Source organism: Phacochoerus africanus, chromosome 11 (genome assembly GCF_016906955.1).
Source record: "Phacochoerus africanus isolate WHEZ1 chromosome 11, ROS_Pafr_v1, whole genome shotgun sequence".
NCBI lineage: Eukaryota > Metazoa > Chordata > Mammalia > Artiodactyla > Suidae > Phacochoerus > Phacochoerus africanus.
The window spans coordinates 25,813,840-25,838,426 of NC_062554.1; the positions used below are offsets into that span (position 1 = coordinate 25,813,840).

General features: G+C 40.0%; 1 protein-coding gene across 6 annotated transcripts in view; it reads left to right on the forward strand.

Annotated features, from left to right (window-relative positions):
- The first annotated feature begins 1,165 nt into the window (after positions 1–1,165).
- Positions 1,166–24,587, forward strand: part of CEP295 (centrosomal protein 295) — a 50,928-nt gene continuing 27,506 nt past the window's right edge. For 3 of the 6 annotated variants that reach the window (XM_047752696.1, XM_047752697.1, XM_047752700.1), the window contains exons 1-10: positions 1,179–1,281; positions 6,207–6,343; positions 8,123–8,323; positions 9,701–9,825; positions 10,768–10,861; positions 13,639–13,734; positions 16,064–16,204; positions 20,232–20,415; positions 21,199–21,366; positions 23,345–23,566. In XM_047752696.1, coding sequence (XP_047608652.1) covers positions 6,230–6,343; positions 8,123–8,323; positions 9,701–9,825; positions 10,768–10,861; positions 13,639–13,734; positions 16,064–16,204; positions 20,232–20,415; positions 21,199–21,366; positions 23,345–23,566 — 1,345 coding nt within the window. In that variant the 5' untranslated portion in view covers positions 1,179–1,281; positions 6,207–6,229. Of the gene's footprint in view, positions 1,282–6,206; positions 6,344–8,122; positions 8,324–9,700; positions 9,826–10,767; positions 10,862–13,638; positions 13,735–16,063; positions 16,205–20,231; positions 20,416–21,198; positions 21,367–23,344; positions 23,567–24,587 lie in introns of those variants that run through there. The other 3 variants (XM_047752698.1, XM_047752695.1, XM_047752699.1) reach the window with 3 other exon arrangements.

Consider the following 24,587-nt stretch of genomic DNA (forward strand, 5'->3'; position numbering starts at 1 on the left):
ACAAGGAACTCAGGAATCACCATTCATTTCTCCCTCTTTTCCGCCTTCCACAACCAGGTAACTAACTCTTGATGCTTGGCCTCCTGTTTGCCTCTTTTTTTTTTTCTTCTTTTTTTTAAGGACCACACCCACAGCCCATGGAGGTTCCCAGGCTAGGGCTCCAATTAAGAGCGGTAGCCACCGGCCGACGCCGCAGCCATGCCAGATCTGAGCCGCATCTGCGACCTCCACAGCTTATGGCAACGCGGGATCCTTAACCCACTGAGCAAGGCCAGGGATGGAACTTGGGATACTAATCAGATTCATTTCCACTGAGCCATGAAGGGAACTCCCAGCCTCTTAAATGGACCCCTATCTCTCCATTTTTATTGTGATCATCTTTCACGTTCTGTAGGAGTATCCTAATTGGCTTCTCTACCTTCAATTTCAGTCTTAACTTTCTCTGCCCTCTTCTCCACATGAAGCTGTATCAGCTCATACCAGCAACTTCCTCTGCCTCTCTCTCCATTTTCTAATCCTTTGATTCCTGATATGTTTCACCACCCTGGACAATAAAATCTGGGATAGGTGCCATAATCCATTTACCCTTGTCTCCCCTGCACCAAGCACACTGTATCTGGCACAACATAATAGATGCTCAATAAATACGAACCTGCGCTCTTCCCCTTTCTGATTAAGAGGTTATTTACAGCAGATAAATCCTTGACACGTTCTAGGTATGTCGGACCTCTAGAAGCAACATGATAAAGAGTTCACTTGTACCAGTTGAAAGTTATCACAAAAATAACTGGAGCGTGAGAAACAATACCACACGAACTGTGTAGGTAACATACAAAAGGATGCATATTCAAAGACATCTTCAGGTTGGCGCTTAAAACTAAAGTCACCCTCGTGGTTCTGGGTAAATACCTTCCCCTTTCTGGACCTCTGTCTCGCTATCTGTAAAACTGAGCCTGCAGACAGAGGTGAACTAAACTTTCCGAGCCGCCGTATGAGAAATAATGGGGCCCTACGTCAGGACGGCAAGTGCGCGTGCGCATGCGCCGGGGAGCGGGCTTTTCTGCGCGGCTGTCCCGGCGGCCCCCGGGAGAGGAGGGACCAGGAGGATTCCCGCCGTTCGGCCGCGCCATTGGCGGGCGGTTTGAATGACGGAAGTGACGGAAGCTCGGCGATGGCAGCCCCGCAGGCGCACAAACGGCTGTGGGGAGGCTGATGTGTGCTGGCCTCGGGGCCCTTCTCTGCCTGAGCCGCGGTTCCAGCGTCCCGGCTCGCGTTTCCCAGGTGAGTGACGGACGCGCCGTTTCCCTGCGGCTCCGGGCGTGCACGGCTCCCCAAGGGCCTGGAGCAGGGAGTGTGCTTTGGAGGAAGAGGGTGCCGCGCACGCAGCACGGCCCGCGGCTCTCCGGCCTCGGCGGGCCGCGGGCCGCGGGGTTGGGATCGGTCAGGCGGCAGCGAGGAGCGCCAGGTCAGGTGGCACGCGCGTCCCTAACCCAGGCCCGCCTGCTTCGTAAGAGAGGTCGCTCTGGGGCCTTTTGCGCGTCCTCCCTGGGTCGGGTCTCTCGGGGTCCCTGAGCTTCCAAGTCGGGATGGGTTGGATGGCCTTCGCGGTCGCTACTGCAGATACTTCTGGGTGCGTCCTGTTCACCTGCCCCCAGGTCACCCCGCGGACGTGGTCCCGATCCTGGTAGCGGTCCAAGAGCACTGCCCCAAATCGCCTCGAGCGGAGAGCATGCTTTTTCTCGGTGTCGCTCACGCTTAATTTCTCAGATATGAAGTCCTGTCATAAACTTGAGGTTTTAAAACAACGGGGAACACTCGGATCTTTAATATTTAGAAATTGTTTGGCAGTTTATGTTTATTAGGTCACATAACCATCAGAACAACCTGTTGGAGAAGATATGATTCTCGTATAGCTTAAACAAACAAGACCAAAGTGACTTCGGTGTCTTCCTGCTGTAAGCAGTAGTGTTGAGTCCTGAACCCAAATCTTCCAATTTTCGTATTTATGATTACGAAATGCCAGCTGCCATTTAATCCTTAGGACAAAATCTTGCGAGATAAGTACTATAACGTCCATTATTGATCAGTAACAATACATATAATTTGAAAATCCGTATTGATATAAATAAATATAACAAAGTGAGGGAATGGGGGAAACTCTTCCTTACAGCAGGATTCCAATTGATAAGTGTAGAAGGAACAGTGGACCTAGAAAATACCTTTTGACAAATGCCACGGGAATTGTTTCAGACATAGGACATTAAACTTAAAGTATGATGAGAAACATGATATTTATATAACCAGAGCTATCTCTTCACTAGAGGCTCAGAAAGGAGAAGTCGTATTTACAGTGGAGAAACCTGGTAGATATCACCTTAATCAAGTGACCAAAATTCACATGATGTTAACATCATTTAGCGTCTGTGCCATGCACTGAGAAGGGTTGTCTCATCACTTGTGTGGTGTTCTTGCCAAAAAGGCATAACCTCATTCTAACCACAAGAAATGATTAAACAAATCCAAATTGAGGGTCATTCTGCAAAATAACTGGCTGAAAGGCTCTTACAGTGTCAAGATCTTGGGAGGAAAAAAAAAGGACTGTGGAACTGTCTCAGATTAGAGTCGTCAAAGGAGACAAAACATCCTCAGCAGCCTTTAGGATGTAATTCACAGACTCTCAGCCCCTGTATTCTAAAATCCATTTGCATAGATGCTTTCCATGGGCACTCCTAGTTGATAACTGAGCACGACATGAGCAGTAAGGCAGGTTTGTTCCTGCCTTGAGACACAAAGAATTTTGGCATAAGGACTCCCCAGAAGTCTTGTTGAAGCTTCTAAGCAGTTTACAAGGCATCCACCCAACTTACCCTCCCTGCTTCCCTCAGTGTCAGATTGGCACAGAAGGAAGTCTGAAATGCTCCCAGCTTTACCAGCTCTGTCCCCATTTTCCCTCACATAGGCATTTACCCTAATAAAATCTTTTTGGGTTTAATCTCATCTTGGCATCAGTTCTTAGAGGACCTCAAGTAACACAACAATCAAAGGAAATGTGTTGCCCTTGGCTTGGGTCTTAGTCCAGAAAATGCGCTTTTGTGAATTATTTGATGAAAGGTCTGTAGGTTAATTAAAATTATTGTGCTAATGTTAATTTCCTGGTTTTTGGTCATTTACAGTAGATGACAGTTAGAGAAGTTGGGGATTCTAAATCAGATTATTTCCAAATAAGTTTAGAAATTGAGAAAATTATATACAAGGGAAAACAGTTACATTGTCACATCTTAGGAGGTAAAAATAACAAATGTACATGTTTTCCTATAATCCTGTAGCAAATAAGATGATGGATACTGAAAACAGTGAAAAGTTAGTTTTTTTCTTTTTTACTGAGGTATAAGTTAGAATTAAATACACAAGGGGTGGGAGGAGGCGACCATGTGTGCAGGTAGGAGTTATGTGAGCATTCCCTGAATTTTCTGCTCAGTTTTGCTGTGAATCTAAAACTTCTCTGAAAAAATAAAGTCTTTTTAAAAAGTTTTAAAAAAAGAATTAAATGCACCTGTCACATGTGTGTAAAACCATCACACAGATTAACGTATAGAGCATTTCCAGCACCCCTTCAATCTTCGTGTGTGCTCCTACTCAGTAATCTCCAGAAAATTGACTTTCGTTTTAACTTACCTCATCAAGGATTGGTCTTGCTTGTTTTTGAGTTTCATGTAAATAGTATTTTATAGTATGTCTCTTTTATGCTCTTTTTTCCACTCGATACTATATCTACATGATTTATCAGGAATTACTTTTAATAATTTGAATGTGAGTGAATTTGCAAAGGCCTACAGACAAGTGAGTAAAGATAGATTGTGAAAACTAAATTTATTCTTGTTCAGTTTTTTCTTCGTTAAATTCTTACCTGTTTGTCAGTTCCTACTTGCAGCAAATACCAACTTTAACAGTTTTCCTCACTCCATGTATTCTGGCATTCCAGAAGGTTAGGAACCAGGAGTTCCTGGTGTGGTGCAGCGGATTAAGATCTGGCCTTGTCTCTGCATTAGCTCAGGTTTGATCTGTGGCATGGGGCAGTGTGTTAGGGATCTAGCATTTCCACAGCTGTGGTGTAAGTCGAAGCTGCAGCTCAGATTCAGTTCCTGGTGGGGGGACTTCCATATGCCAGGGGTGTGGCGAAATAAACAAAGAAAAAGGAGTCATATGGACTTATTCCAAAACCAGATTCTTCTCTTGGCACTGCCAGTAGATATTGTGACTTAGGTTGAGTCCTCTGACATGAGACCTTTGTTTCTTCATGTATGAAATAAGGAAAACAGTTGTCACTTAACCTACTGTTACTAAAGCCTTGTGAGTATCAGCTGAGTGGAATGTATTGGAAAAGATTTACAAATGCAAGTAATTATCTAGTTTTGACATTAGATAGTAATAGTGATTGCATATACCTACTTGCATGCAAGGCACTGTATTTAGGTTATGGACATAAAACCAAGAAGACCATTCCAGCCTTCATTGAGCATATGTTTTGATGGAAAATTCATTAAGAAAGTGTTAGTTCCGGAGTTCCCGTCATGGCGCAGTGGTTAACGAATCCTGACTAGGAACCATGAGGTGGCGGGTTCGGTTCCTGCCCTTGCTCAGTGGGTTAACGATCCGGCATTGCTGTGAGCTGTGGTGTAGGTTGCAGTCGCGGCTCGGATCCCGAGTTGCTGTGGCTCTGGCGTAGGCCAGTGGCTACAGCTCCGATTCGACCCCTAGCCTGGGAACCTCCATATGCTGCTGGAGCGGCCCAAGAAATAGCAAAAAGACACACACACACACAAAAAGGAAAGTGTTAGTTCCCATTAAATGAACCCAAATCCTTCTGTGCACTGTTCTGTTTATATCTGGGTGAAAACAGTATCCATCTGTAGTATGTGAAATATTGCCTAGTAGTTGTTATTCATTGTTAATTTGAATATTAAACCTAGAGCCTCTGTCCTTTAATTGTTAGCTATCTGGCTAGAAAGGGCAAGCTGTAATTGATGAAAAACTAAAGGAAGGTAATACCAAGACAGTGTAAGATTAGTTTCCATATGAATGTGACGGTAATATACATTTTAGGTGGGCAAGTTAGGAACACATGGTAGGCAGGTGGAGGAAGAATCACTGGAGGACAGCTTCACATAGGCAATTGAGCTTCAGAAAGATGTAAATGTTCAGTTACCCTGTTTGTCTGCACTTGAGCTTCAGAAAGATGTAAATGTTCAGTTACCCTGTTTGTCTGCACTTGAGCTTCAGAAAGATGTAAATGTTCAGTTACCCTGTTTGTCCATTGTGAGGAGACTGAGGTAATACTGACTGGTCTTGGGTGACATGATCAGGTACTGATATGAAGTGTCTCATTTTTAGAAATGGCAGTCATGGGAACAAGGAGGTGTCTCAGTCACCTGGGGAGGGTTTTCAGATTGCAGAAACTGCAGATTCTCTCCTTTCCTCCCCACTAGACTTTCCCAAGTAGGGGTATGTCATAGTCTATGGAGGAGCCTGAACACCTGAGTGTAAGCAAGAGCTATAGAAGAATAGATCTGGGAATCTAAATTCCTGACTGATGAGTTCTAACAGAATTGTTCTAAGAGAAATTTTTTAAATTATTATTCACTTAAAAATCATTATAATTATTGAAGAGTTGTTTTATTGTAGAGGGATTGATGAGGTTCCATAGATGCAATGACACTTAGTGATCATGTTATATGTAGCAGACTGGGGGTTGAAATAGGGACCAGGAGCTCTTGTGGTTACATCAGTCTTGCTCATTATAACAAGTTATCAAATTCTAGTGTTAAATTGTAATTGTGAAAACATTCATTCTATACTAACACATCTTTTTCAATCTTTGTGGTTTTTTACATTTAAAGTAGATAAATTCTGGAAATCCCAGTTAGGAGTAAGTCAGATCCCAAATACTAGAGGTAAACAATAACCTGCCATCGAGTAGGGGAAACTTTTTCAAGTAATTCTGATTCACTCTATTAAACCCCTTCCCACCTATCTGAAAACTACCATTTTAAGTGCTGAATTAACAATTGCTGTTTGTTAATAAGTTGGACCTAGTTTACCCAAACTATTTTATTTGCACTACACAGCCCTTTAAATGTTAAAAGTAATAGGAATTTTAAAAATTAATCTTTGCTTCCATATTTTAATATATATATATTTTAATTTAGAACCCTCATATTTAAAGTACTACATGAAAATGAGAAGAAAAGTAGTGAATCCTGGCAAGCTGAGATTGAGTCCTAATGAGGAAGCTTTCATTTTAAAGGAAGATTATGAAAGAAGACGAAAACTCAGATTGCTGCAGGTATTTGAAATTCTTTGTCTTCCCCAAATTATTAAATTTTTTTTTTTTTTTGTCTTTTTGCTATTTCTTTGGGCTGCTTCCGTGGCATATGGAGGTTCCCAGGCTAGGGGTCTAATCGGAGCTGTAGCCACCCGCCTACGCCAGAGCCACAGCAACGCAGGATCTGAGCCGTGTCTGCAACCTACACCACAGCTCACGGCAACGCTGGATCGTTAACCCACTGAGCAAGGGCAGGGACCGAACCCGCAACCTTATGGTTCCTAGTCGGATTCGTTAACCACTGCGCCATGACGGGAACTCCCTAAATATTTTTTATAGTAGAGTGTTCTAAATAGGGAATTAAAAAAAATCTTTTCAGACTGTACGGGAGCCCTGGTTCTTGCATATAAACTAGCTTTGGAACATTTGAAAAGTAGGGTGAAGTGGTAAGTAAATTGAAGAAGAGTTTAAGGATAAGACTCAATTATTATTAGAAAATAATTCTTTTTTGAGATTATTAAATATTTAGCCATTCCTCCTTTCTTTTATTTATATACGCAGTATTTATTTCCCAAGATCTTCCCCCAGGTAAATTCACAAAATACATTGTCTGACATAAAGGCAGCCCCCCTCCCCCAAAACTTAGAAATCAATACAAAAACAGGCAAACACCCCAGCCCTCAAACCCCATTGCCGAAAATATTTCATTTTTAAAATTATGTGTACTGGAGTTCCCATCTTGGCTTAGCAGTTAACGAACCCGACTAGCATCCATGAGGATACAGGTTTGATCCCTCGCCTTGCTCAGTGGGTTAAGGATCTGGTATTGCCATGAGCTGTGGTGTAGGTCGCAGATACAGCTCAGATCTGGCGTTGCTGTGGCTCTGGTGTAGGCTGGTGGCTACAGCTCTGATTGGACCTCTAGCCTGGGAACCTCCATATGCTGCTGGTGGGGCCCTAAAAAGACAAAAAAAAGATTGTGTACTGATGAAGATTAGAGCAAGAATATTAGAATGACTTTGAAGAAGATTTACTGGAAAGATTATTAGCTAATAATACAAATTTATTCAGAAGTTATAGATTATCCTCTAGAAATATTTTTAGAATAACATGGTTGAAAAGCATGTTTAGGTCCCATTTTGCCTAGAACTGGGGATGATGTATCAGAGATTGGGAATTCTCATCTAGATCTGTCTGTACTTACTTGGGCTATAAATTTTGTTGAATCATGCTTACCATTTTTGCCTCTTATATGTTATTAGAACCATAATGGCAGTCCTGTTAGATCTGTGGGGAGGGAAGATGTCACAAATCAGGAAACTTTAGATGTAGTCTTGAGATTTTAATTTTTCCTACATCATTTAGATTTTCTGCTTTAAAGACACCTCGGTATTCCCGTCATGGCACAGTGGAAACGAATCTGACTAGAAACCATGAGGTTGCAGGTTCGATCCCTGGCCTCACTCAGTGGGTTAAGGATCTGGCGTTGCTATAAGCTGTGGTGTAGGTCGCATATGTGGCTCGGATCCCGAGTTGCTGTGGCTCTGGTGTAGGCCTGCAGCTACAGCTCCAATTCAACCCCTAGCCTGAGAACCTCCACATGCCGCAAGTGTGGCCCTAAAAGGACAAAAGACAAAAAAATAAATAAATACATCTTATCTAGTATAATGTGAATATTCAGGAGAATTGATGTATCTAATACCTAAAGAGAATTCATTTAAGTTCCTGTTTTCCAAATAGCTTTTGAAAAAGTTGAAGTAAGCCTCTTTTCATATAATCTGTTAAATATTCATCCTTTAGGTTCGAGAACAAGAAAGAGATATTGCTTTACAGATAAGAGAAGATATAAAACAGAGGAGAAATAAGCAATTCACTCGTTTGGCAGAAGAACTAAGGGCAGAATGGGAGGAATCACAATCTCAGAAAATAAAGAACTTGGAAAAACTATATTTGGCAAGTTTGAGAAATATGGGAGAGGGGCATCAACAGGCCAAAGAAAATGTAAGTGAGCCCTTTCTGAACTCCTGTCTGTAGTAGTGGTGCCTGTCAGATTTGGGATTGGCACATATATGCACACTATTTTATATGGAATGATGGTCAAGGGGGACCTGCTATATAACACAGGGAGCGCTACGCAATATACTGTGATAACCTATACGGGAAAAGAATCTGAAAATGAATGGATGTGTGTACATGTATAACTGAATCACTTTGTTGCACAGCAGAAATTATGACAACATTTCTAAATCAACTATACTTCAATAAAACTTTATTTTAAAATGTAGATTAGATTTGTTAGACCTTTGTGAAAATATTTTCCTATATAGGACTTGCTGTGGGCAGCCTGAACTTTTTTGTAAATTTAATATAATTTAAGAATGCTACTAGGTTCATTTCCTAGTAAGAGTCATGTCATGTAAAATCTATTTTCCAAGATGTTTAAGTTAGCATTATTCTCTTCCAGTCCTTAAATATCTAGGTAAATAAAATAGTAACCTTCAGAATTTGAAGTTGTTGTTCCTTTCAAGCATGTTGGACACTTTCATTGGGGTGAATTCAGATTTCAATTTCATTATCAGTATCATTAATGATACCTCTAGAACATGCAGTTGAATGTGTATATACTTGAGTGTATTCACAGGCAGTAAAAATTCTTTGATGACTTTCAGAAAGGCAAAGTAGAACTTAGTGTTTAAGACTGCCCTATGACCTTATTTTGTTGTTTATTGTGGTTTATTTTTCAAAAATGTTAGATTTTATTCTCAGAGATAGTCACCCAAAATAAACAAGTTGGTTTCCAAAGGAAGCATGTCCTGGGAGTTCCTGTTGTGGCTCAGTGGGTTATGAACCTAGGTAGTATCCATGAGGATGTGGGCTTGATCCCTGGCCTCATTCAGTGGCCTAACGATCTGGCTTTGCCACAAACAGTGGCATAGGTCACAGACTTGGCTCGGATCTAGTGTTGCTGTGGTGTAGGCCTGCAGCTGCAGCTCCAGTTTGACCCCTAGCTTGGGAACTTCCAAATGCTGCTGGTGCAGCCCTAAAAAAAAGAAAAGAAAAGAAAGCATGTCTTTTTTTTTTTTTTTTTAATCAAACTTTTAGTGAGGAAGAGATCTCTTTAAAGAATGTAGCATTCAAAATGTTCCTTAGTCTCTGTTTTAGTTTGTATTTTTAGTAATAGCTTTAAGTCCTGATGTCAGATTTTTGTAGCTTTATTTTTTCCACCATTAATTTTGTGCTTCGGTGACTGTTTCTTAAACCTCAATCATTTGAATACACCTTCATGATTTTTGCCCTGACTGGGTACCACCCATATTATTATATATGTGACATTTTAATCTTGTTTAACATGACATTTTAAGTAATATTTGTTTTTAGGAGCCTGATTTGAATGCTCTGGCACACCGGGCAGCAGAAAGAAAAAAAAAAGCAGAAGTGAGGCATAGAGAGGCCCTGAAAGTACAGAAAAATCAAAAAGAAATGTTAATGAAACAAAAAACCTGGTAAAGTAACAGTGACTTTTTTTTTTTTACCATGTTCTCCACTGAAACTGATATGGCTGAAAGTAAAGTCATGTAGTATGTCCATCGTGTCTGTTAAACTTGATTTAAAAATGCTGCAGTGGGGGAGTGGTTTGCTTAGATGAACACAGTAATGAATGGACTTTCTCTTTTAGTCTGCAATTACTAACTAAGTTTCTGGAGAAGTGCATTGCTAGTTCAAAATGCCTGTCAACCAAAATATATCTTCCTCTGATATTAAAAAAAAGAAAAAAAATCAAAGCAATTAATATTATGGAGTTCCCGTTGTGGCTCAGTGTATTAAGAACCCAACTAGTATCCGTGAGGATGCTGGTTGGATCCCTGGCCTTGCTCAGTGGGTTAAGGATCCAGCATTGCTATGAGCTGCAGCCTAGGTCTCAGATGTGGCTTGGATCCAGTGTTGGTGTAGTTATGGCATAGGCCAGCAGCAGCTGCAGCTCCACTTTTGATCCCTAGCCCAGAAACTTCATATGCTGCCGATGCAGCCCTAAAAAAAAAAAAAAGAAGAAGAAGAATATTATAAGAGGTTGTAGACCCTTTGCATGTCATCGATGAATATTTTTACGTATAGTAAAAATGAAGGCGCCTGTTACTAGTCAGCAGTAGTCATTTTATACAGTGGCTCATCTTTCATTTCTAGTTGTTTTACTCTAAAGAGCATTAGGTGTCTGCTGGGTCAGTCCCCACTGTGGAGCTTTATGTCTTTAGATACAGCTCTTTCACTTGGTAAATGGTTTCTTACATGTGCACTGTGTCCAGACTCTATTAAGCAGCACATTGAGCCTGTGGGATCATACTGGAGGATTTCTTGAGGTTGTAATGGCTTTTAAATTTTTAACCCTGAGAATTGTACTGTGATTGTTACCTGAGAGGTCAGTTTATGATATCTCTTTGTTTTTTAAGGCATATAAAAGCTCGAAAAGAAGCGCTGCTTGTGGAAAAGGAGAGATCTGCCAAAATTACAAGTCTGCCACCTCCTCCTCCAAGTCTTTTTGAGGTGAGCTACTTTGAGTGTTGGTTATGGCAGCTGACTGAATGTTGGAGATAGGTTATAATAATTCTTCTTTACTACTAGAATTCAGTGCAGGTCATTATACTGTTTGTTTAAACTTAAATTTTAACCATACAAGTAATGCATGAGTATATCTAGAATATTTAAAAATAATCCTAGATATCATTTTACCCATAAATACTTTAGTATATATCTCTGATGTATAAGGACTTTTTTTTTTAAAGCACAATACTGATATAATATTTTTCCCAGTATAATCTAATACCCAAGTCTGTGTAAGTTTCCCCCCAATTGTCCCAAAATTATTCATGTTATTTTAAAAACTATAATGTTTTTCATTTTATTGGAAAAATATTGATTATTTGCCCTAAAGACTTTCCCACATTGTGAATTTGGCTATTATAAATAGTTACCATTTTACAGATAAAGAAACTAGGTTCAGATAAGTTAATAAATTTATATAGGATTATGTAAAGTGATGAGAGAAGCCTGTTTATGGGGGATAAGATGTGTGATTTCTGTTTTGGAGATTATTGTTTTTTAAAAAAATTAGCTTATTAATTAGTTTTAAAAAGTATTGTTTCTCTTGTTCAGATTATTTGTTGTGGTTGTTGAAATGGCTGTTTGGATGATCAAAGTTACAGTTAGTTTTATCAAAAGAATTCGGTAGAATTGAAAAAAAATCCTTATATGGGGAGTTCCTGTTGTGGTGCAGCAGAAACAAATTCTACTAGTGTCCATGAGGATGCAGGTCCGATCCCTGGCCTCCCTCAGTGGGTTAAGGATCTGGTGTTGCCATGAGCTGTGGTGTAGTTCGCAGATGTGGCTCGGATCCTGCGTGGCTGTGGCCGTGGTGTAGACCAGCAGCTACAGCTCCAATTCAGCCTTTAGCCTGGGAACTTCCAAATGCCACTGGTGGGGCCCTAAAAAGCAAAAAAAAAAAAAAAAACCCAAAAAACCGAAAACCTTATACAGACACAAGGATATCTAATTTAGTTGTATAGACAAGTGTATTTTATGTTATATGTGATCAGCCTAAGTACCAGATAATCTTTTCTTAAGTCTCTGGTTTTTCAGCCTTCCTGTTTTTATGTTAAGCCATCTGCCGTGTGACATATGATCCAACAAGATCCAAGTGGAAGAGTCAGATTTCAGCCACTCCCTTAGTACCTTATTAAAAGGGAGTATTTTATCCATGTTTTTGTGATACTTTTGTCATAATTCCCAATGTTCCTAACAATCCAATGTCAAAAATTGAAGGTAAGCAAAGTGATTTGGCAAATATGATTTATATATAAATGTGTGGTTGCATTTTTTCCTCCAACTTTTTATTAAGAAAATTTTTAAAATACAGAGATGTTAAAAGCATACAAAGGAATAGTTGTTTGCATTGTGTGTAGATTTCAAAGTAATTGTGTATACATTTGAATCTATACATTTGAATGTAGATTATAGAGATGACATTTCACCCTATATACTTGAGTATTCCTCTGATAAGAATAAGGACATTCTCTTATGCATCCAGAATATCACACTAAGAAAATGAACATTAATTGTTTAATACCATTTAATATACAATCCGTAATAAAAATTTTCCAATTGTCTCTAAATTATCTTTTTTTTTTTTACAACTTTTTCAACTAGGATCCAGTCAAGATTTACTCGTTACTTCTGCTTGCTTTGTCTCTTGGTCTTTTCAAAGTGAAGCATTATCTCCCCTACCCTAACCTACTTTTTTATTTCAGAATTTTTTTTATAAAATAAACTAGACTAGTTCCTTTTTTTTTTTTTTTTTTTGCTTTTTAGGGCTGTACCATTGGCATATGGAAGTTCCCAGGCTAGGGGTTGAATCAAAGCTACAGCTGCCAGCCTATACCACAGCCAGCCACAGCAACGCCAGATCCGAGTCGCATCTTTGATCTATAACACAGCTCATGGCAACACATTAACATACCTCATGGTTCCTAATTGGATTCACTTCCACTGCACCATAACAGAAACTTCTAAACTAGTTTCTTATATTCTGTATCTATCTGATTTGGTTATGTGACTGCAAGAGCTCTCTATTATAAAAATAATTTTTTTTCTTTTTAATTTCTGATTAATCTGGGAGATGATAACTTTGACACCAAATAGGTATTTGATATCCTTCTACATTTATTCACTGGCTTATTTCTGTTAAACAAAAGGGAACTTTCTCTTATCAGTGGGCATAAATCACCATAACCGAATGATCAGGCTTAGAATCCATAGTACACTGTTGTGGTTGTAGTGTAGGCTACAGCAAGCTAGATACAGCCCCTAGCTCAGGAACTTCCATATGCCACAAGTGCGGCCCTAAAAAGACAAAAAAAAGAAAGTTCCTGTTGTGGACCAGTGGAAATGAACCCAACTAGTATCCATGAGGACATGGGTTTGATCCCTGGCCTCGCTCTGTGGGTTAAGGATCCAGTGTTGATGTGCGCTGCAAGCTAGGTCTCAGACACAGTTCAGATCCTGCATGGCTGTGACTGTGGCCGGCAGCTGCAGCTCTCAATCGACCCCTAGCCTGGGAACTTTTATGTGCCTCATGAGATCATGCAGTATTCTTGTTGAACTATAATCTGGCTTTTAAACCTAAATTCCACCTTCATGGGAATACAGTACCTGATCTCATGAAAAAAGAATAAAAATACAAATTTTTTTTCCCCCATTGGATCCTGCTTTAAATGAAAATTAATGCTTTTAACCTAACAATCTATTTTCTGTGTTCCATTTTTCAGAACATGGAAGTAACGAGACAATCTAATGTGAAAACCGATAGTTCTACCTACCATCATCTTCATACTTTTGTGAATAGAGAGGTGGACACAAAGCAGGTGACTTACTGTTTGTTCATGACAGTTACTTTATTATTTCTCTATTCATTGAATTGAGTTATATCTTGGTTCTATGTGATTGCTCTCAGGTATCAGAACTTGAAAAACTCTGTCACCGTCTTAGGGTAATAGTGATAAAAAAATTTAGATATGCTTTGAATTATGATGTCATGTTTAATATGAATGGAAGGAGTTTACTACTTAAATGGTTATAGTTTATGTATTTATTTATTTGTGATCACACCTGTGGCATATGGAAGTTCCCAGGCTAGGAATCAAATTGGAGCTGCAGCTGCAGACTTAGGCCACAGCCACAGCAACACCGGATCCAAGGTGCATCTGCAACATATACCCAGCTTGCAGCAATTCTGGATCCTTAACCCACTGAGTGAGGCCAGGGATTGAACCTTCATCTTCATGGACACTATGTTGGGCTCTTAAGCCACTGAGCCACAATAGGAACTCCCAGTCTCTGCATTTTCGTCTGCATCTGAGCTCATTTCACATGCACAGTAATGTAGCATCTTGCCTGGAGTAGAATAATAGTATCTTTGCAGCTGGTATCATGTAAAAAGTTCTCGTACTCCTGGAATACATTTTAGTTATTCCTTCAGCTGCTTTCTCCAAATAAGCTATTTTCATTTTGTTCAGTCAGCCTTTTAACATTTAATAAAAGTTGCCTATTCTATTTTGTTTGAATATCTTGATAAAGTGGTTCTAAAACCTCTTATATGTTATAAAATTTGTCTTTGATCTAAGAAGATGATGAAAGTGACCTGCTATATTCCTCCTTAGAGCCAGTTAGTCTCTAAATTTGTTTTGTGCTACATTTATGTTCTATATATACAGCTAAACAAAGCTTTGCATGCTTGAAATTTCTAAATTACTCATGCCCTTCATCATGCTTCTTTTGTCACTGACAGTTACATAGCACTTGTTAAAATGGATTTTTCATTCCTAGAAATACTTTTCCAATCAGACTCTCTCTGTTGTTTGCTGTAAGACCCAGAAACTCTGCAGACAAATTCAACTTACTATGCTATTGTACTTTAAAAAGATTTCTGTCTGTATAGCTGATGGAGAAGATGCAGAAGTAGCATGTATAATAGTGTCGCTTACTGTTCTGTGCACTGCAGATTATAATTCACAGAAAAGATTTTTCAGAAATATGTTTTCTGAAAAGAATTTTGCTTGGAATTTGCAGCTTTTGCAAATTTCACATACTGAGTTTAGATGCTGAAAATGGAATTAACAATTATTTCAACCAGATTTTTGTTTAAATTTTTAATTGCATTGACACAAACTTTTAAGGGATGGTCTTCTAAAGCATTCTTGTAAAGCAGCATAAAACTTGTTTGAGGTACCTAATTTTTCTCTAACCCTTTATTTTCTTGATATTCAGTGTTATACATATTAATACTCTAAGTAATTCTGTAGAGACTCTAATTTTGATTTAATTTAATCTTTGTTGTTTAGATTTGCATAAGTATTTATTAGCTCAAAAGGGATATAATATTTTCATACACTTGTTTGGCTAGGGCACTTTCTTATTTAATACATTAAACTGTCTCTTTACCGTTTTTCTTATTATTTAAGACTTCTAAATAATTTTAGATATATAGTTAATAGCTTTCATGGTCATAATTGTTTCACTTGACTAATAGAACATCAGCACATAAAATATAAAAAAGTTTTACTTAATGTTACATTTAGAACGATTATAAATACTTGAAAGTGAATGTTTGGGAATAGTAAATCCAAGTTATGTCCCCCCTCCCCCCAGTTCAATACTGTTATGTTAATGAGATGATGGGTTACTATACCACCTCATAATCATTGATTATGCAGAAGTTCTAGGACGCCAGAAGTTATATTAACGTAGGCATGTGGTGATTTGGCCTTCCTGAGACTGAAGCCAAGCAGCAGATTTTGGCTGATGTAGAAGATGCAAACCAAAGACAAATCTTAGTACCTCCCCAGATGGCTTACTTGACCTTCCATGTTTGTTGTTTCTTAACTTAGCTTTGTGACTGTTTACCTTTCAACAGTGTTGTTGGAATAGAATTTTTTTTTAACAAAAAATGATGGAGGAATGTATTTGGATGAGTATAGTGTACTCTGCTTTGAAATGAACAACTTGTAAAACTTGAGACTAACAATTTGACTTTTTTCCTACATATGCTGTTGCTGATTATGGGTGTTTAAAAATATAACTCTTGTTATCATTGGATTTCATAAGTAGAAAAACCGATTTTAAGGTTGTTTTGTCTTTTAGTTATCACTTTGTTTTGGACTCTGTTTGTCTAAAATGTTATTAATTGACTGCTAGCCAGATCCTCATTTGGCTGCTGAAGAAGAAGCTAAAAGATTGCAAGAACTACAGAAACAAGCAGCACAAGAGAGAATGGAACAGTCTGAGAAAGCACATGTACGGGGCTTCCAGGCAATGAAAAAGATCCATTTGGCTCAAGTAAGAATTAAATTCAGGCTGTGACCACTACTGATAGCCTTAGCAATGACACTTTAGGACTAACCAATAGTGAGCAGGCTTAAAAGAGTGAGATGTGAAAAATGGGAAAATACTGTCTCTGATTCATGTCATCAGGTTTCCCTCTTGCTTTTGCCTCTTGTTTCAAATTCAGGTTAAACTGTTCTCACTTTCCTTCTAAAATTTTTACTAATGAATGTATTAAAAGTTTAATATTTTAATCAGCCCCAAAATAGCCTAAGAAGAAATTAATCACTTTTCTAATTTAATTATTTGAAATGCATTTGCACTCTGCAAATTTTAAGATTTGAGTCATTAAATATTTATTGAGCAAAGCACTTGTTGGCTTTGCAGAATATTGATTCAAAGGTAGAGTCATGATCCTTGCTGTCAGGGAGCTTTGAAAAAGTGACTTTGTTGCGGAGCTGTAACATATGTATCATGAAAATTGGCTTTGGAGTTAAGGCTTTACCTCTGTCATGCTTATTGTTCTCCGTTTATTCTTGAAGCATAGCATAAAAATGATGCATCTTTTTAGAAGTCTGATTTTATTTTCTGAATTTGACTAATGCATTTGGATTAAACACTCATCTGAAGAATGGGTTTTTAAGTACTTCTGTGGGAATTAAATGCCTTAAAGTTCATTTCTGGGAGTTTTCATCGTGGCGCAGTGGTTAACGAATCCGACTAGAAACCATGAGGTTGCGGATTCTATCCCTGGCCTTGCTCAGTGGGTTAAGGATCCATCGTTGTCGTGAGCTGTGGTATAGGTTGCAGACTTGGCTCAGATCCCTCATTGCTGTGGCTCTGGTGTAGGCCAGCGGCTACAGCTCCGATTAGACCCCTAGCCTGGGAACCTCCATATGCCGTGGGAGTAGCCCTAGAAAAGGCAAAAAGACAAAAAAAAAAAGGTTCATTTCTAAAGCTTGACCTTTATTATGACCTTTAAGTTTTTAATAAACTAGGAGTAACTTATGACTAAAATAACTGAATCTCTGGATTTTTTTTGTCATTTACTTATATATATATTTTTTTCTACTGTACAGCATGGTGACCCAATTACACATACATGTATACATTCTTTTTTCTCACATTACGTGTTCCATCATAAGTGACTAGACAGAGTTCCCAGTGCTACATAGCAGGATCCCATTGCTGATTCATCCCAAAGGCAACATCCTGCATCTATTTACCCCAAGCTCCCAGTCGCTCCCACTCCCTCCCCTTCCCCCTCTGTAACCACAAGTCTGTTCTCCAAGTCCATGATTTTCTTTTCTGTGGAAAGGTTCCTTTGTGCCGTATATTAGATTCCAGATGTAAGTGATATCATATGGTATTTGTCTTTCTCGTTCTGACTTATTTCACCCAGAGAGTCTCTAGTTCCATCCAGAATGTCTGGATTATTACCAGTAATTTTCATCTAAGGTTTTAAACTTGAGGGAAAAAACATGTGAAAAAAGCAGGTGCAAACTAAGCACATTCTTCCATAAGTCATACTATTTATTGGTTAAGAAAGTGTACTCCAGGTTGGAGTTCCCGTCATGGCGCAGTGGTTAACGAATCCGACTAGGAACCATGAGGTTGCGGGTTCGGTCCCTGCCCTTGCTCAGTGGGTTAACGATCTGGCGTTGCCGTGAGCTGTGGTGTAGGTTGCAGACGCAGCTCGGATCCCGAGTTGCTGTGGCTCTGGCGTAGGCCAGTGGCTACAGCTCTGATTTGACCCCTAACCTGGGAATCTCCATATGCCGAGGGAGCGGCCCATAGCAAAAAGACAAAGAAAAAGAAAGAAAAAGAAAGTGTACTCCAGGAGTTCCTGTCATGGCACAGTGGTTAATGAATCCGACTAGGAACCGTGAGGTTGCGGGTTTGATCCCTGCCCTTGCTCAGTGGATTAAGGATCCGGCGTTGCCACGAGCTGTGGTGTAGGTTGCAGACGCGGCTCGGATTCCGGGTTGCTGTGGCTCTGGCTTAGGCCAGTGGCTACAGCTCTGATTTGACCCCTAGCCTGGGAACCTCCATATGCCACGAGAGCGGCCCTGGAAAAGGTAAAAAGACCAAAAAAAAAAAGTGTACTCCAGGGTCAGTCTTCCTGGATTTTCTTCCCTTCTTCACTACTTAGCTCTTTGATCACAGGCAAGATACCTAACCCCTCTGAGCTCTGTTTCATCATCTGTTTTATGAGAGTTAAATAAGTTTAGTAAAGGCCTTAGAGTTGCTAGAATTTCATAAGCTCACAGTAAATGTCAGTGGTCATGGTAGTTGTTATAAATAATTCGGGTAGAGCCAGAAATAGTATGCTTATTCAACTAATTTTGAAGTTAATTTAGTGAGATGATTTGAATCTTAATATAAGTGAAATGAATTTGTTCACAATTTCTTTCTTTTATTTTTTATTTATTTATTTATTTATTTTGCTTTTTAGGGCCACATCTGTGGCATATGGAAGTTCCCAGGCTAGTGGTCAAATCAGAGCTATAGCTGCCAGCCTACGCAACAGCTATAGCAACGTGGCATCCAAGCCACATCTGTGACCTACACTGCAGCTCACAGCAACACTGGATCCCCAACCCACTGAGTGAGACCAAGGATCAAACCTGCATCCTCATGGATTCATTTCTGCTGCACTACAACAGGAACTCCATTTGATTCTCTTTTAGGACCTGACAAAACATTTACAAATAAGTGGTGTATTATCCAGATGAGAAAACATTTACAAATAAGTGGTGTATTATCGCTTGACAGAAACTTTCTATACAGGCTCTCTGCCTTTCTCTAGACTGTCTCTTACACACGAATGGTCAGCAAAACCATACAGAGCCTTTTTGCTCAGACCCTGTTGTGCCCTGGGATCGTTTTTCCTGCTAGTGTCTATTGTATTTGGCCTCTACCTGCCTCTCCACCTTGCTCTTTTTTCCCTGAGCATCCTTGCCCTCCATACCCTATCTGTAACAAACAGTGTACTCTCCCTGACTGCCCAGGCCATCATCTCCATACTTCTGTGCTGGAGTTGTTATTTCTTTCTTTTTTTTTTTTGTCTTTTTAGGGCCCCACCCACAGCATATGGAGGTTCCCAGGCAAGGGGTCCAGTCGGAGCTGTAGCTGCCAGCCTACACCACAGCCACAGCAACACCATATCTGAGCCACATCTGCAACCTACACCACAGCTCACGGCAATGCCGGCTCCTTAACCCACTGAGTGAGGCCAGGGATCGAACCGGAAACCTCATGGTTCCTAGTTGGATTCATCAACCCCTGTGCCATGACAGGAACTCCTGGAGCTGTTATTTCTTACTTGTACTCTTCCTTCACCCACTTATCTTTGGCTGAGTCCTTATCTCAGAGGGAAAGAAGTCTTCCCTTATCCCCTCTCCTTATCCTCCACCAAAATTAGGTTAGATAACCTCACTAAAACATTGCGCTTAAACTTTCATATTTGCCAGAGTCTTTAAGCTTAAAAGAGATGAGTACAGATCCCCTTTAATCTAGGGGATTCGTAAGAGTGTGAAGTTAAGCCATGGTCACTCTGGGTTGTGGTGCCTACCTGAGACAGGTATCTGCTGCTGGCTACATGGAAAACTAGAACAAAGTACATTGCAGGAGCCGTGGCAGCTTAAGTTGAAGGTAGCTTCATGACTTCCCAAGGAAGATCTGTGCCTCGCAGACACTTTTGAAGCTTTGTGGCCTAACCAGAACCATCTTCTCCTAGTACTGACTACGTAATGCAGTTGACCCTTGAACCACATGGGTTTGAGCTGTGTGAGTCCACTGATACCTGCATATTTTTCAGTAGCATATGCTATGGTACTGCGTGGGCCACGGTTAGTGGAATCCACGGTTGTGTGGGAACCACAGATATGGAAAGGCAGCTCTAATCACTGTCTTCTTACATTTGAACAAAGTGTAGAGGGAACTCCAATCCCTATTCTTCATTTCTCCACTTTTCCCTCACTATTAATGTTCTAGCCAAAGTTTGTGATCAGTTGTTAATTAATTGTCTTTGTTCTTGAAGAGTCAGGAGAAACTAATGAAAGAACTCAAACAGCTACAGCAAGAGGACCTGGCACGCAGGAGACAGACAGTAGCACGAATGCCACCACATCTAGTTGAACTTCCATACAAACGCAATGAGATGAAAGAAGACTGGCAGAGAGAGCTGGAATTTGCCTTTGAAGACATGTACAATGCAGACAGAAGTAAGATATTTTCAGTACACTTTCAAAAATGCTTTTAAATGTTTTCGTGGGGAAATACATTTGTCTTGATGAAGCAGTCTTTATTTTGGAATGAGTTCTTAGTTTTGGAGTTCCCGTCGTGGCTCAGCAGTAATGAACCCGACTAGTATCCATGAGGACGTGGGTTCGCTCCCTGGCCTTGCTCAGTGAGTTAAGGATCCGGCGTTGCCGTGAGCTGTGTGTAGGTGGCAGACACAGTTCAGATGCCATGTTGCTGTGGCTGTGGTGTAGGCCAGCTGCTGAAGTTCCAATTTGACCCCTAGCCTGGGAACTTCCATATGCCGAGAGTTTGGCCCTAAAAAGACAAACAAACAAACAAAAAATAAATGAAAAGAGTTCTCAGTTTGAAAGAGGGTCTCATATTTTAGACTTAGAAACTGATGGTCTTTAAAATCTTACGCTCAAGTTAAAATCAAGTTAAAATCAGAGTTCCTGTCGTGGCACAGTGGTTAACGAATCCGACTAGGAACCATGAGGTTGCAGGTTCGATTCCTGGCCTCGCTCAGTGGGTTAAGAATCCGCTGTTGCTGTGGTGTAGGTCACAGACGCAGCTTGGATCCCGCATGGCTGTGGCTCTGGCGTAGGCCGGCAGCTACAACTCCGATTCGACCCCTAGCCTGGGAATCTCCATCTGCCGCAGGAGCAGCCCTAGAAGAGGCAAAAAAGACCAAAAAAAAAAAAAATGGAGTTAAAATCTTATGCTCGTTTTGGAATGTAAACATGTCTCTTTATTTCTTTATTGAGAAGTGAAAGGAAACCTGATTTTGCACCTTGAACCAGAGCCTTTGCCCGTTGTGACTGATCAGATTCAAGATGAAGAACTGGACCTATCAATGGAACAAGAAAGTTCAGCAGAGACTGAAAATATTCCAGTGACAAAAGCTGAAACAATATGTTCTAGTGAAGCAGACGGTAAAAACTCCTGAGCTGAACATGGGTTTAAACTGTGTATTTGAAATACTGCTGTATTTCATAGAAAAAAATGCTAATCATTTGCCAACAGTTAGGAAAGTCTGTTTTTTTAAGAGCAAGCAATGACTAATTTAATGGGAGTATTGGGAGGAAGAAATTGTTTTCAGATTTCTGTCACTAAAAATCCTTTTCCATATACATAGGAGGAATGTTTTTTGTTTTTTGGGTTTTTTTTGTTTTTTTTTTTGCCATTTTTTGGGCCGTTCTTGCTGCATGTGGAGGTTCCCAGGCTAGGGGTCGAATTGGAGCCATAGCTGCTGACCTACACCAGAGCCACAGCAAGGCGGGATCCGAGCTGCCTCTGCAACCTACACCACAGCTCATGGCAACGCCGGATCCTTAACCCACTGAGCAAGGCCAGGGATCAAACCCGCAACCTCATGGTTCCTAGTTGGATTCGTTAACCACTGAGCCACCATGGGAACTCCAGGAGGAATGTTATTTTATTTGTATCTGCTTATAGTCTGAAGATTTTTAGGTTAAGTCAGATGCTCAATTTTAAATTCATTTGAATGTAGCTGTTTTTTGTTTTTTTACTTTGATCACATCACTTGAAGAGATCCTATTGTGTTAATTATTGCGAGGCACTTCATGTATAGTGATGAATAGCACAAACTAAGATCTCTTTTAAACGTCATCTCTGTATCCACCATTCTGAACTTTTTCACTTAGCTATCAAACAGGTATTTAAACTCAGTGTCTAACAATAAATTTATCATCTTCTCTTGCCTACTGAAACCTTATCCCACACCATCGCCATGAAAAGTACCTCTCAAAAGATAAAGGTGTCTCTTTTACCCCACATCTTCTTAGAGACCAACTCTTCATTTTGACCTCTTTTTTCCCCATACCTATGAGTATTGTCTTTGTTCAAAACCACTCAGTCTTTCTTTTCATCTTCACCCTACACTGGATAAGTAGCCCTTTGGGATTCCAATTTTTATGTAGGTCTCCTCTTAGACTCCTTGTAAGGACTCTAGGCTTTATCCCTGTCTCCTGTGCCCACACTGCTGTCCAAAGTATAAGGTTACTGTGGTTTGGCATAAACATCAGAAAATAGTTTCAGGCCTCACCTGCCCTGAATTTCCCTTTAAACTTCATTCTGGCCTCTGCAGAATCTTTTATTTTCTTGCAAACTTTATAGCACATATTTTGAATGTTAGTCTTACCCACACATTAATTCAGAGAGATGCCTTCTGTCACCATTTAGCAAGCAGAATAAACATCTTGGTACATTTTTAAGCTTGAAGTTTATGTTGCATGCCTTTTATTGAAAAATAGAATTGACCCATAGACACTGAGGGGTTAGGTGTGCCAACCCTCCGTGTGTTTGAAAGTCTGCATATAAATTACACTCGGTCCTCCGTGTCTGATGTTCCACATTTGTGGATTCAGGCAGCCTGGATCATGTAGTACATGGTACGTATTTATTAGGAAAAATCCCCAGATAAGTGGACATGTGCTGTTCAAATGCACGTTGTTCAAGGGTCAGCTGTAGTTGAATTTTGGTGCATTTATTTAAGTTGAAAAAATTACTGATTTTAACCAGTGACTGTTGTGGTAACTGTAAAAGTAGAATAATTTACCTGGTATATAATAGATGCTGAGGAGTTCCTGTTGTGGTGCAGTGGAAACGAATTTGACTAAGAACCATGAGGTTGCGGGTTTGATCCCTGGCCTTGCTCAGGGGATTAAGGATCCAGCATTGCCATGAGTAGTGGTATAGGTTGCAGACGCTGCTCGGATCCCGCCTTGCTGTGGCTGTGGTGTAGGCTGGCAGCTATTGCTGTGATTCGAATCCTAGCCTGGGAATCTCCATATGCCACGGGTTCAGCCCTAAAAAGCAAAATAATAATAATAAAATAAAAATTTTAAAAATATAATAGCTGCTGAATAAGTTTGTTTTTTTCCCTTTTAGTTCCTGTGGCAATGAAAACCCACCAGATTCCTTCAAAAATTCTTTTTAAAAAATTGTTAAATAAGATCCGAAGCCAAAAATCTCTCTGGACAATTAAATCCGTGTCTGAGGAGGAAAGTGAAATGATTACAACTGTTAGTGAAACTGAAAGTAAAGCTCTGACAATTGAAACGGGAGCAACTGTGAGCGAAGACGGAACATTATCCTCTGGGCAGGAACAAGGTAGTTCTCTATAATTCTAAGTTCTTTAAAAGCATGCTCATTTCTGAAAAATCAAATAATACAAGTCAAAAGAAAGAACATGTTGTAAAGCCCATAATGCTGCTACTTAAATGCAGTAAATGTTAGAAACCTCAGTGAATCTCCTTCCAAGGTGCTTATAGAGTAATAGAATTATTCATACACACACACACACACACACATATGAATGAATGAAAATATGTATATATTCCAGTGAAACTGATGAACCAGAACTAACCAGTTCCCTATTGAGAGACATTTAGGCTGTTTCTAATTTTTCTTGTTATTTCTTGTGTTGTAGTGAGCATCCTTTTAGCAAAGTCTTTGCGCACGTCTTTATAATCTTAGGAACAAAGAAAAGGATTCCTTAATCAAAGGATATGAACATGTTAATAGCATGAGTGTATTGTGTGTTTTACATTCACATCAGAGATTTGGTTTCTTTATTTGTTTATTTTTTTATTTGTTAACTTTTTTTTTCTTTTTATGGCTGCACCTGTGGCATATGGAAGTTGCCAGGCTAGGGGTTGAATTAGCTGCAGCTGCCGACCTGTGCCAAAGCCACAGCAACGCCAGATCTTTAACCCGCTGAGCAAGGCCAGGGATCAAACTTGTGTCCTCCAGGATACTAGTCAGATTCTTAACCGGCTGAGCCACAATAGGAACTCCTATTTGTTAATTTTAAAGAAATGTTTTTGGTCGATAAATAGGCTATTTATTTCTAGGAGTTCCCCAGTGACTCAGTGGGCTAAGGACTTGGCATTGTCATGGCCATGGCTTAGGTTTGATCCCTAGCCTAGGAACTTCCATGTGCTGCAGGTGTAGGCAAAAAAAAGGACAAAACAAAAGATATTTCTAGGAGCTCTCGTCATGGCTCAGCAGTTAGTGAACCCAGCTACCACCCATGAGGACGCGGGTTCGATCCCTGGCCTCTCATTGGGTTAAGGATCCAGTGTTGCCGTGAGCTGTGGTGTAGGTCCCAGACGCAGCTTGGATCCTGCGT